Source organism: Saccostrea cucullata, unplaced genomic scaffold (assembly GCF_032062105.1).
Source record: "Saccostrea cucullata isolate Sc308-1 unplaced genomic scaffold, CSIRO_AGI_Scuc_v1 ctg5721, whole genome shotgun sequence".
In the NCBI taxonomy this organism is placed as follows: domain Eukaryota; kingdom Metazoa; phylum Mollusca; class Bivalvia; order Ostreida; family Ostreidae; genus Saccostrea; species Saccostrea cuccullata.
In genome coordinates this window covers 12,241-25,408 of record NW_026936134.1, presented here as the reverse complement: position 1 = coordinate 25,408, position 13,168 = coordinate 12,241, and the positions used below count along the sequence as shown (strand labels likewise).

Sequence of the window (13,168 nt, the reverse complement as noted above, 5' to 3'; positions counted from 1 at the left end):
TTTGGTTTCAGGGTAAAAGTTTTTAAGTCAATTTTGGCATTGTTGTCGTAGTTCTCATGTCACAGGGTGAATTATAATTAATTAATTAATGTTACTAATTATCATTCCTATCATTCGGCAGTAATTTTTCGGGTGCAAGCCGCGGGTACAATTTTGTTTTCACAAGAGAGATAACTTAAATAAGCATTATCGACGGGGTTATCCTTTTTGTTTTAATGTTGGAGGGAAAAAATCGAAATGGAACTTGTTACCAACGAAATTACGTCCCCACGAAGCAGGAAATTTTTGGCTACCCTTGAACATTGACCCCCACGAATAAAAATGATTCCACAGTATTTAATATACGACATGACACACATAAGCGTCGGAACCGGGGGGCTAAAGGGGGGGACCAAGCCTCCCCTCCCCCCCCCCCAGTTTCTTCACTTTCTAGTTGCTTCCGACGCCTATGACAGAGAATATAGTGCAAAAGAACTAAACTGTACAGATTTGCCAATATACTGTATAGTCTTTATAGAAAACATAGTATATAAAGAGTATAGAAAATATGTAGAGATACTACAGAAAACATCAATTAGAGTTTAAGAAGTTTTTCTTGTGAAATTATAGTGAATCATGGCATGAGAAAGTTTCTATTATAAACATGTAGAGACAGTTCCGCATTTTTTTGTATCATTTTGTTTTCGAACTTAATGCATATCCAAAGATTCATATAAGGAACTTTCTATTTCAGCTTTCAAAAATTGTTAGCTAGTACCAAAAAAGAGATCAGTTTACGGCTAGATATTTACATTTGTTGAAATTAATTGTTTTTAAAGTATTTGATTATTAGTATTGGCCAATACTGTTAATATGCTTTCTGGTATTTGTAACAAACTTGGTTATTGGCTGATTTTTACTTAAGTAAAAATATTTAATTGTGAGTAGAGATGGCCAGTGTTATATTTCTACTGCAGTAAAAATAATTAATTTGTGAGTTAGATGGCCAGTGTTTTATTTTTACTGCAGTAAAATTAATTAAATGTGAGTAATGTGGCCAAAAAGTAATCTTACTTCAGTGAGAAATTAAATGATTTTTACTGGAGTGAAAATAATTTTACTGGAGTAAAAATATTTTTACTGGAGTAAAAATATTTAATTGTGAGTAGCAATGGCCAGTGTTTTATTTTTACTGCAGTAAAAATAATTTTAGTGGAGTAAAAATAAATAATTGTGAGTAGAACAGCCAACCATATACGGGAGTAAAAATATTTGATTGTGAGTAGCAATGGCCAGTGTTTTATTTTTACTGCAGCAAAAATAATTTTAGTGGAGTAAAAATAAATAATTGTGAGTAGAACGATTTTGAAAAAAGACATCAATCAACCAAGCCTGTCGTAAATTTAGCAGGGCTCGACACTCTAGACCACTTATGATTTTTTCAATAAATTGTTATTATGGAGCCATAGAGTGTTTCGGCGGTTTTTAAAGAGAAATATGATTTTTTGCTCTTAAGGCCCGCCATCATCAGGAGCCCGACCTTGAGTATAAGACTTAAGCTATTGTAAGCGTGACTTAATTATCATTTCGCCTATGTTTTTGTGTTTACTGTAGGCGATTATTGGTTCATCGATAAATAACTCTTTGCAAATTGTGTCTGTTTGCAAAATGTTCCAGTGTTTAAGAAGGCGTTTTTTTTTTAAACCCTTGACATATGGATTGTATTTGGTAATCATAACATTTGGTTGACGCTGTTTTTGTTTCATGTCAGGATAGATAAATTTGGGTCCTAATAAATTTCATGGACAAGTTTGGCTGATTGATGTCTTTATTTTCATACCTTGTATCTAGGGACAATGTCCCACAGGCATCATCCCGTGAATCGCCTTCTTTGAACGCGATCGACTTGCTCTTAATTTATTGGGGCTTCTCCCTCTTGCCACTTGAGACATTTTTATTAAACCAAAAGAACGGAAACAAGTTGACACCTCCAAGCTAATTTTTTCATCCGCTCATGATTTGAGACCTCCTGAACATCACAGATACTAAATGATTTGTAAAATTTGAGGATTGATTCTTAGAAAGTTATATAGTCAAAATTTGTACAACTATCACACTCTACAAGATATGCTACAAAGACTTAGTCGACTCTCCCTAAAAAAGCAAACAAAGAATATTACAATGGACGATGACTTTACGATCCCTTCTAACCAAGAAGCTATCAACAAAATTGATGAGTTGGATTTTACTATACGGTTGCTTCAAATTAGATTAGTGCACGTTAGCACCACAGGATTTAGTCTGTGCCATCTATTTATTTATTTTCCATTTATATACGGATTGTACTGTCCCAGAGACAGCAGTATAACCATTTATTGAAAATGTGGTAAAAAGCTGAAAAAGTACAAAATAATATTACAAGAAAATGTTCAGAAGTTACATACATCAAATACAAAATAAACTCAATTTGACTTATGACATTAACTGTGTTCCATACTTTTTCAGATCAAATAGGGGTTGAATACAATAAAATTTTGCAAATATTCTTACTCAAATTATATGATTTACAGTCAATAAATTCCCTACTTAAGCTATCAATATAGTTTAAACGAATTCTCAAATAAATGCACTTATGATAAAAAGTTGGAAAAGTTTGGTTCAGAAACCACGTGTTTACATGCATGGCCGAGATGCTGTAGCTAAATTTCCAAAAAATATGCAAAAATGATTCACAGTATAAACACGAAAATATAATACATATCATTTTTTCACCTAAACATAAATGCATAAGACAAACAAATAAAGACTTACACTGTAGTAGGCCACAATATGCCTCAAGAAAAGAAGACTGATGAAAACACGTTTTTCACAATGGCTGCAGCGGAAACATACAAGAAAGATAACTCTAACGGAAATTTTGACAATTTACAAAGAACGATAACTCTATATCTAGGACATAAACACTAGTCAGTACACTCCCCGTCTGATGTTACAAAAACATCACTATATAAATCATAAAATGACTAGAAAAAATACACTATCAGTGACTAGAAAAATATACTAAATCATGCGAACAATATTCGAAGTTCATACTTCAGTTCAAACAAAACTTTGATATGACAGTTCACACATCTTGAATCAAAACAACTAGTTCAGTTACAGGTCGCACATATACGGCAAACTGTTCTCCATGATACACGACACGAACTTCTGCCTTCCGTACCTTTCCGTCAACGCTGGGAAATACTTTGATGACTCTACCCATCGGCCACGAGTTACGAATCACAGAATTGTCCTTCAGCAAGACTACATCTCCCACTGCCAAGTTGCGTTTTTCATGCTTCCACTTCCTGTAGTTTTGCAACGTTTGAAGGTACTGGGATCTCCATCTCTTCCAAAAGGTGTCTGCTAATTGTTGTACTCTTCTCCATTGTGATCGAAGGAGATCCTTTCCGTCAGTAGGTGTACAATCAACAGAACTGTCTGGTTTGTGAGTGAGGATTAATGAAGGACTCAAAGGAAGAGGGTCATCAGGATCTGTGGACACCGGTACCAATGGTCGGCTATTTACTATGGCTGATGCCTCCGCAAGAAAGGTGGTCAGTACTTCATGTGTCAAACTCCCTGGAGGTATGTTTAAAAACATGGAATCAAGGACACGCCTCGTCACGCCGATAAGGCGTTCCCATACGCCACCAAAATGAGATGAGTGTGGTGGGTTGAAGAGCCATACAACTCCACTATTGTATAGGTATTCCTTCAAGGGTCCATCTTCAACATTCACTGCATTGATCTGAAGGTCATCTGTGGCCCCAACAAAGTTTGTTCCTCTGTCTGAGCGTATCTGTTTCACTTTTCCTCTTATAGCGACAAAGCGTTTGAAGGCGTTTATGAATGACGACGATGACATTTCTTCAACAACCTCAATATGCACACCTCTACTAACCAGACATGTGAAGAGAATAGCCCATCGCTTCGAGTTAGCAGCGCCACCTCTGGTCTTCCTGGTAACAACTTCCCAGGGGCCGAAAGTATCTATACCGACATAGGTAAACGGCGGACCTGGCTCTAGACGGTCTGGGGGCAAATCCGCCATCTTCTGACATGCGAACTTTCCACGCAGTTTTCTACATTTTACGCAATTGTAGATTATGGATGCTACCAAGCGTTTGCTACCAGTAATCCAAAATCCAGCAGTTCTTATGGTTCCTGAAGTAATGTGCCTGCCTTGATGTTGGGCCATGTCATGGAAATGTCTGACAAGAAGAGTAGCTATGTGATGCTTTCCTGGGACCAAGATAGGGTTGATCTCTGATCTTGGCATGTTACTTCTGTTAAGGCGGCCTCCAACTCTGAGAATGCCATCCGGGTCAAGGAAAACATCCAAGGACTGCAAAGAGCTTGAATCAGGTAATGCTCTGTTTTGTTTGAGACGATCAATTTCTTCTGTAAAAACTTCTTGTTGAACAGTCCTGATAATGAGTCTCTCTGCTTCTTGAAATGCTTCAACAGTCTGTGATTTGGTGCAGTAATGCCAACCACTACATCCACTCTGTTTCGCAAATGATCTTGTTACATGTTGCAGAAATGCAAATGTACGCACAAGAATTTTCCATGTAGAAAACTTCGAGAATCTGTGAGATCCGAGCAATGGAAGCAATGTGTTGGTTTTCTTACAAGTAACTTCTGGTCTTACTTCTCTATCACCATCTGGATTCACTATCTCAAAGTCCTGCTGCTTACTTTCTCTGTGTTGAGACAGGTGAGTTGGACCATTCAACCATGTGCTGTCTTTCAAATGTTGAGCTGGTAGTGGTCGTGTAGCTTGATCTGCTGGGTTCTGTTCTGTCGGTACGAAAGTCCATTGCTCAGGTCTGGTCATTTTCCTTATGTAGGAGATACGATTTGTTACATAAGTGTAAAATCGTCGTGTTGTGTTGAAAATGTAACCTAACACAACCTTGCTGTCAGAATAAAACTTAAAGTCTGTGATCTGTAGAGACAAATGATCTGCAATTGAGCATCCAACTTCAACCGCTAGCACCGCAGCGCAGAGTTCTAACCTTGGTATAGAATGTCCATGTGTTGGAGCGAGTTTTGCTTTTCCTAAAACAAATCCAGTGTGACTCTTGCCTTCTGAGGAAGTTGTCATGATGTAGCCAACTGCAGCAATGGCAAGTTCCGAGGCGTCACAAAACACATGTATACTTTTTTCTTTACAGCGTTTTAGGGACTCGGGGCAGTAGTTGCGAGATATATGTAGATCTTCTAAATGAACTAACGAATCCCTCCAGTGTCTCCAAGTATCAAGTTGATCTTCAGGCAGGGGGTCATCCCAGTCTATAGTGCCAACCATCAAGTTTCTCAATATGTTCTTTCCTTGTATGACCACAGGGGCTAGGAATCCCAGGGGATCGAATATACTGTTTATACATGACAGTATGCCTCGTCTGGTGAATGGTTTGTCTTTGGTCATAACCTCAAAGAAGAAGGTGTCAGTTTCCAAGTTCCAGTTAAGGCCCAAACTGCGCTGATTTGGAAGCAGATCAATTCCAAATTTTAGGTCTTTCATGTCTTTTGCCAGATCTTCTTGTGGGAAGACGCTTAGGACTTCCTTCTGGTTCGAAGCGATCTTGTGAAAGTGTAAGCCACCTTTCGCCAAAGCTGCCTGCGTCTTCTTCATGAGATCTATAGCTTCCTTTGATGTGGGTAAGGAAGCAAGTCCATCATCTACGTAGAAATTGTTCAACACAAAGTCTGTCACATCTGTACCAAAATCTGGTTCTGCCATGAGTGCTGCCCTACGAAGCCCATATGTGGCAACCGCTGGCGACGGTCGGTTGCCGAACACGTGTACAGTCATACGATACTCTATCATAGGCTGAGCTGGATCATTGTCGCGAAACCAGAAAAATCTCAAAAAGTTGCGATGATCTTGGCGAACTTTGAAGCAATAAAACATTTGCTTTATGTCACCCATAACTGCAACAGGCTCTTGGCGGAATCTCATCAAAACTCCTAACAGGCTGTTGGTGAGATCAGGACCAGTAAGCAAGGCATCATTGAGAGAAGTCCCTCCGTACTTGGCTGAAGAGTCAAAGACTGCTCTCAACTGGTTGGGCTTTTTAGGATGGTAAATCCCAAATATAGGTAAGTACCAGCATTCATCCTCATGAGTTAAAGGGGGAGCAATCTCCGCATGTCCGTTCTTAATGAGTTCATCCATAAAGGTAAGAAAATGTTCCTTTTTTACTGAATCTTTCCGTAGACTAACTTCTAAAGCTTTGGCTCTCTTCAATGCAAGACTTCGGTTGTTTGGAAGCTTCAAACGGGGTTGTCTAAATGGGAGTGGAGCAGTCCAGCATCCACTTTCATTCTGGTGGAACTCTTTATCCATTATCTCAAGAAATGATATGTCATCAACAGATAATCCAGGCTTCTCATCATCTTTCGTCTTTTCGAAAACATTCTTACCAAAGCTTTCATTTTCACACAAAACAGGTTTTGCTGTGTCAAGTCCATATGACACACTGTTCAGGTTTTCACTTATCTTGAATTCATTTGTGCATGGTGGAAGATAGGATACTCTACCGGATCCCAAGAGATGAGTCTTGTAAGTTGTGATGTTGGCAGGTGCATGCGTCTTGCCAAGGCAGGTCTCTCCTATTATAGTCCACCCTAAATGCAGTTTCTGTCCATAAGGTTGATTGCCTTGTCCTATACGTTGATCGAGCACATGATGTGCTTTCACCACATCTCTTCCTAGAAGTAACAAGATCTCTGCATCTGGATCCAATGGCGGTATAAGGTTTGCTATGTCGGCCAGATGACTGTAGTGTGAGGCCACTTCTGGTGTAGGAATTTCCTCGCGTACACAAGGAACTTGCTCACACTCAATGAGAGATGGGAGATTCAGGGTACAACTATGGTCTAATGATTCAGCTACAAATCCTTCTGCTTTTCTCCCACATGTTTGTATGGTACCACCACAAGATGACAGTGTGTAAGTTATGGCGTCACTACCACAATCAAAATAGGTGAAGAATCTGGGGCTAGCAAGCGAACGATTTGATTGGTCGTCTATGACAGCATACATGTTGACTGCTAGCTGAGGTTTTCCTTGTGGGAATACACGCACAAGCACCGTTCTTGAACAAGACTTGCCACCAAACTGTCCTTTACAAATCTGTGTACATGCAGTGCTCACATCCTCAGACGAATTCTGCTGCTCCCCGCCATAGTGCCTCCTATTTTGAATCTTCACATGAAGTGCTGTAGGATGGGTCAAACTGTCACAATCTTCACACTTCACAGTTGCTCTACATTCACGCATCTTGTGAGAGTTAGAGTCACAACAACGAAAACATATATTGTTCTCTTTCAAAAACTTCTTTCTTTCATCCAGAGATTTCAGTCTGAATCCTTTACACTTATTCAAGGAGTGGAAAGTGTGATGAAGGGGGCACTTCCTGTCTGACGAGTTTTCCTTTGTTGGGTGTAAAACCTCAGTTTTCCTGGAGGACACATTTATCAGTTTGTTTTTGGTTTGTTTGTCTCCTCTTGTTTCAACACCATAGGCAAATGATGGATTGTTTCTGATTCTCGCCTGTTCGCGAATGAATTCTGCAAAAACCTTGAAGGGAGGAAATGGCACTCCATTTCCTGTCATGTGTTTCACTGCTACAGAAGTCCATTTTCCTTGAAGATCATGCGGGAGCTTCTTGACTATTGGGGTTATTCCAGTAGAACAATCAAAATATGAAAGAAGACATGAATATTGTGCATCCTCCTTTGCAGCTTCAATTTCGTCTACAATGTCTGACAAATCGTACAAGCGATTAAGATCCTTGTTGGTCAGAGTTGGAAATGAAGATAACTTTGCCTTCAAAGCTGCTTCCATCATTTCCGGACACCCATACCTTTCGTCGAGACGATTCCAACTCCTTGTCAATGCTTGAATTGGATTGTTAGGATTGGCAGCCTTAATACTTAGGACATGGCGTTGTGACAAGTGTCCTGTCCATTTCACAAGAAGATCCATTTCTTCGCTAGGTGAAGCTTGCAGTTCATGCATAATTGCTTTGAAACTGTTTTTCCATGTGGGGTAAAACTCGGGTTTATCGTTAAAGTTTGTTAAACGGGACAACAATAAGTCTTTCTTCAATAAGTATCTGGTGAAGTCCGAAACAGATGATGTTGTTCCCACCTCTGGTAAAGTTTGAGTGCTTTGCAAGTTAGGTGCGAGCGCACTCTGGCTTGTCGGTACATGTGTACTTTGGCTTGTGGGTACTTGTGTACTTTGGTTTGTTGTCGGTGAAATCTCAAGTGGTGGAGCCTGGGAAATCACAAACGGTTCTTGAAAAATCATCCTGGGCTGATCAGAAAATGTACCAGATGGTGGAATGTTTTCTATATACGCACTTGTTCTTTCTGCCGTCACTTCCTCTTCTAAACTCTTGAGGGCGGATTTCATCGAATCACTTTCCTCACCTTCTTCTAAAATATTGGCTTCAGTTTCAAGTTCAAGAGCTTCTCTTTTTAAGTTTAACAATGTCATTTCTGTGTTCACTAAGGCACTTTCCTTTTCAGTGATAGCATGTTGAAGGGTCAGCTCTGCTTGTTTCCTCTCTAATTTTGCTTGGTTTTCCGCAAACTTTAAGGAAGCCTTCAGGGCTTCAGCTTTTGCTCGCTTCTTGGTGGCAATTGATGACAAACTGCGGCTAGATGATTTTGAGGATCGTGAGACTTGTGACGCATTTTCGTTAAATTGTAGATCTTGGATCTTCAGGTTCAACTTCCTCAATGTTGAGTCCACCAATATTCTGTAGCCTCGCAATGTCATGTTAAAACGTTCCATTTCTTGGTCACCATGATCTGAATGTTGTCTATTCAAGAATTCGAGATAGTTGGTGCATTGTGTTTCTAGTTCATTTACATGTTTCTTGATATCGTCATGTAAACCTGTAAGTTCTTCTATTGTGCATGATTTTCTTGATGTTTCTTCCACACTCTTGATAATGACCTCAAGTATGCTCCATACTTTTCCTATTCGTCTTGCATGGGAATTACATAAACTTTCAAACTGTTCTAAACCTTTCTCTGTCATGGTAACCTTCCTGTTCGTATTTTCTTCCAAGTGTTGATCATGATTTGTTGATTCTGCAACCTCTTTGGATTGGTCACTTCCGCTCATGTTGATCTGTGAGATGAGTCAGGGTGCTGAAGGCATTCACAGCAGGCCAGTTGTAGTCTTTTTACTGTACTGTCCCAGAGACAGCAGTATAACCATTTATTGAAAATGTGGTAAAAAGCTGAAAAAGTACAAAATAATATTACAAGAAAATGTTCAGAAGTTACATACATCAAATACAAAATAAACTCAATTTGACTTATGACATTAACTGTGTTCCATACTTTTTCAGATCAAACAGGGGTTGAATACAATAAAATTTTGCAAAGATTCTTACTCAAATTATATGATTTACAGTCAATAAATTCCCTACTTAAGCTATCAATATAGTTTAAACGAATTCTCAAATAAATGCACTTATGATAAAAAGTTGGAAAAGTTTGGTTCAGAAACCACGTGTTTACATGCATGGCCGAGATGCTGTAGCTAAATTTCCAAAAAATATGCAAAAATGATTCACAGTATAAACACGAAAATATAATACATATCATTTTTTCACCTAAACATAAATGCATAAGACAAACAAATAAAGACTTACACTGTAGTAGGCCACAATATGCCTCAAGAAAAGAAGACTGATGAAAACACGTTTTTCACAATGGCTGCAGCGGAAACATACAAGAAAGATAACTCTAACGGAAATTTTGACAATTTACAAAGAACGATAACTCTATATCTAGAACATAAACACTAGTCAGGGGAAAGTCATTTTATCTTACTCCCGTCCATTAAAATGGACAAAAGTAACACTGTTGTCATCATGGACAGAGAAAAATATGTCACAGAAGCTCTACGTCAACTTAAATCAAAGCATTATATTGAAGTTGACAAACCCGATCTGTCTTACTTACATAATAGCATTCAAGAAAAAATACTGGATATGCATATTAAAGGAACATTGGATAAAGAAACATATCGTTATCTAAATGATAATGAGTCGTCCCTTAAATGCGGACACTTATACTTGCTCCCTAAAATACACAAGATCAAAGATAATGTCTTAACTGCCCTCATGAATGGCACTTGCAGCCTCAGACGGTTACCACCTGGGCGACCTATTATTTCACAATGCGATACGCCAACACATAGAATTGGTGCTTACTATGATTATTTTCTAATTCCGATAGTTAAAAAACAATCGACCTATATAAAGGATACAACTGATTTTATTAATAAAATCGAAACTTTATGCCTACCATCGCAAATCTTATTGATCACATACGATGTTACAAGTATGTATACTAACATGGAGTTCGATGAATTATTATGCGCTGTTGAAGAAGCGTACACAAATAACGAAAAAGACCTCTCAGAGTTACCGTATCCAGATGTCTCAGATCTCATCTTCTTTGTGAAATGCATACTCGAAAATAATTATTTTGAATTTAATGAAAAATATTACAAACAAATAATCGGGTGTGCAATGGGTTCAACTGTTTCCCCAGAGGTATCTGATATTAGAATGTTCCAAATAACCCAATCAATCATGGCGAAGTTTCAATTTGCTAATAAAGTCTTGTTTCATGGCAGATTTAGAGATGATGGTTTCATCATCTTCAATGGTTCAGAGACTGAGATTCTCGAATTCTTTGACCTTGGTAATCAGTGTCATCCGCACTTAAAATTCACCTTTGAAATCTCTGTTGATTCAGTGAACTTTTTAGACACAACAGTGTATAAAGGAAAAAATTTCAAGAATCGAACAAACTTGATATCAAATCTTACATAAAACCAACAAACAACTTCCAATATCTACACAGGGAAAGTTCTCATAATCCGGCGGTATTCAAAGGTTTTATTAAAGGCGAATGCATAAGACATGTGAGAAATACCAATGACACTGCAGCTCTCAATATTATTCTACAAGACTTTAAGAAACACTTGTCAAAGAGAGGCTACTCTGATACAGAAATAGATCCTATTATCACAAACATAATCGGAACAGACAGAAATGAGATCCTAAATAAAAGTAACAACCAATTAAAACTCAACAATAAATTGGTTATGGTTACAAAATATAATCCCCGAATCAAAGGATTAAAAAAACGCATCTTAAAATACTGGAACGAGATGCAAACAGACACAAGATGCAAAGAATTATTTACATCGGAACCAATTATAGCTTATAGCAAAGACAAAAGCATAGGCGAAATAATTATTAGATCACGTTTACCACAAGATCACACTGCTAAGGTGGACCCCTGAAGAGGCAGACCTTAGGGCAAGTACCCGTAATAAAAACTGCCGAAACACTCTTTACTATATTTCAATATACATTTATGAATGCTTATATTTCCAAGAGAAAAGAATGTCGCAAAGTTTGGTTTAGAGTGTAGGGTCCTAATAAATTTCATGGACAAGTTTGGCTGATTGATGTCTTTATTTTCACACGTTATATTTCTACTGCAGTAAAAATAATTAATTTGTGAGTTAGATGGCCAGTGTTTTATTTTTACTGCAGTAAAATTAATTAAATGTGAGTAATGTGGCCAAAAAGTAATCTTACTTCAGTGAGAAATTAAATGATTTTTACTGGAGTGAAAATAATTTTACTGGAGTAAAAATATTTAATTGTGAGTAGCAATGGCCAGTGTTTTATTTTTACTGCAGTAAAAATAATTTTAGTGGAGTAAAAATAAATAATTGTGAGTAGAACAGCCAACCATATACGGGAGTAAAAATATTTGATTGTGAGTAGCAATGGCCAGTGTTTTATTTTTACTGCAGTAAAAATAATTTTAGTGGAGTAAAAATAAATAATTGTGAGTAGAACGGCCAACCATATTCGGTGACAAAATAAATGATTTTAACTGGGGTAAAAATAATTTTACTGAAGTAAAAATATTTTTACTTAAGTAAAAATATTTAATTGTGAGTAGCAATGTGTTTTATTTTTACTGCAGTAAAAATAATTTTAGCTGAGTAAAAATAAATAATTGTGAGTAGAACCATAGACGTCAATGAGACATATACTTCAAGAATCACTACACCACGACGTAACCACGTGACGTCTAAAATTAGAAAAAATGCCTTAATGAAAAAGTGAAAAGTTCAACACTACACCGGGGATAATTAATTTCAATTTCAAGTCATAGTTATGTAAAAACATCTCTGTACCATGAAAAGTGCTGCTGAAATCTACTATCCTGTTACATAAATACTTATTCAACACTTTTGGAGTAAACCTTCCCAAAATGTTTACATTTTGCTTCCCAAAATGTTTACATTTTGCTTCCCAAAATGTTTACATTTTGTTCATAACATCGAAAAAATGCATATATTCCCGTAAACCAAACGATTCTAGCAGCACTTTCCAAAAACAATAGATAAGAACTTTAGACCAGAAGTCTCTGTCGAGACTGTAGCTCTACTGGTTTGTTCTTATAACAAAGGATGAGAAAAGAATCCATTGCCATCAGACCAAAACTGTAGAAGGTATAGCGATTTAAAGGAATTTCACAGACAATTCTATTTTTAGTAACAATGGCAACACTGTTCATCAAAATCAAAACCGTTGCACTATTTTATGTATCTTAGTGCAGTCTACTTGTGTGCCAAGTTATACTGAAATCAGGCCAAAATTGTAGGAGGAGTAGCGTTTTAAAGATATTTCAAAGAAAATTCTATTTTTTAGTAACCATGGCAACACCATTCATCAAAATAAAAAACAAATGCACTATTTTATGTATCTAAGTGTAGTCTACTTGTGTATTACGTAATATTGAAATCAAACCAAAACTGTAGAATGAGTATCATTTTAAAGGAATTTCAAAGAAAATTCTACTTTTAGTAACCATGGCAACATCGTTCATCAAAATCAAAAACCGATGCACTATTTTATGTATCTTCGTGTAGTCTACTTGTGTGCCAATTTATATTGAAATCAGATCAAAACTATAGGAGGAGTAGCGTTTTGAAAAATTGTTTACAGACAGACGGACAGACAGACAGCTAGACAGACAGACGGACGGACGACGGACGCATTACTATCGAATAAGC

At 37.4% G+C, this 13,168-nt stretch overlaps 1 protein-coding gene across 1 annotated transcript; it reads right to left on the bottom strand.

Annotated features, from left to right (window-relative positions):
* Positions 1 to 2,318: 2,318 nt before the first annotated feature.
* On the bottom strand, positions 2,319 to 9,861 carry LOC134244847 (uncharacterized). The gene is made up of 2 exons (XM_062727097.1): positions 9,708 to 9,861; positions 2,319 to 9,290 (listed from the first exon to the last, which is right to left on the bottom strand). The coding sequence occupies exon 2, from the start codon at positions 9,170 to 9,172 to the stop codon at positions 3,104 to 3,106; it is 6,069 nt and encodes a 2,022-aa protein (XP_062583081.1). The 5' UTR covers positions 9,173 to 9,290; positions 9,708 to 9,861; the 3' UTR covers positions 2,319 to 3,103.
* Between the last annotated feature and the right edge of the window lie 3,307 nt (positions 9,862 to 13,168).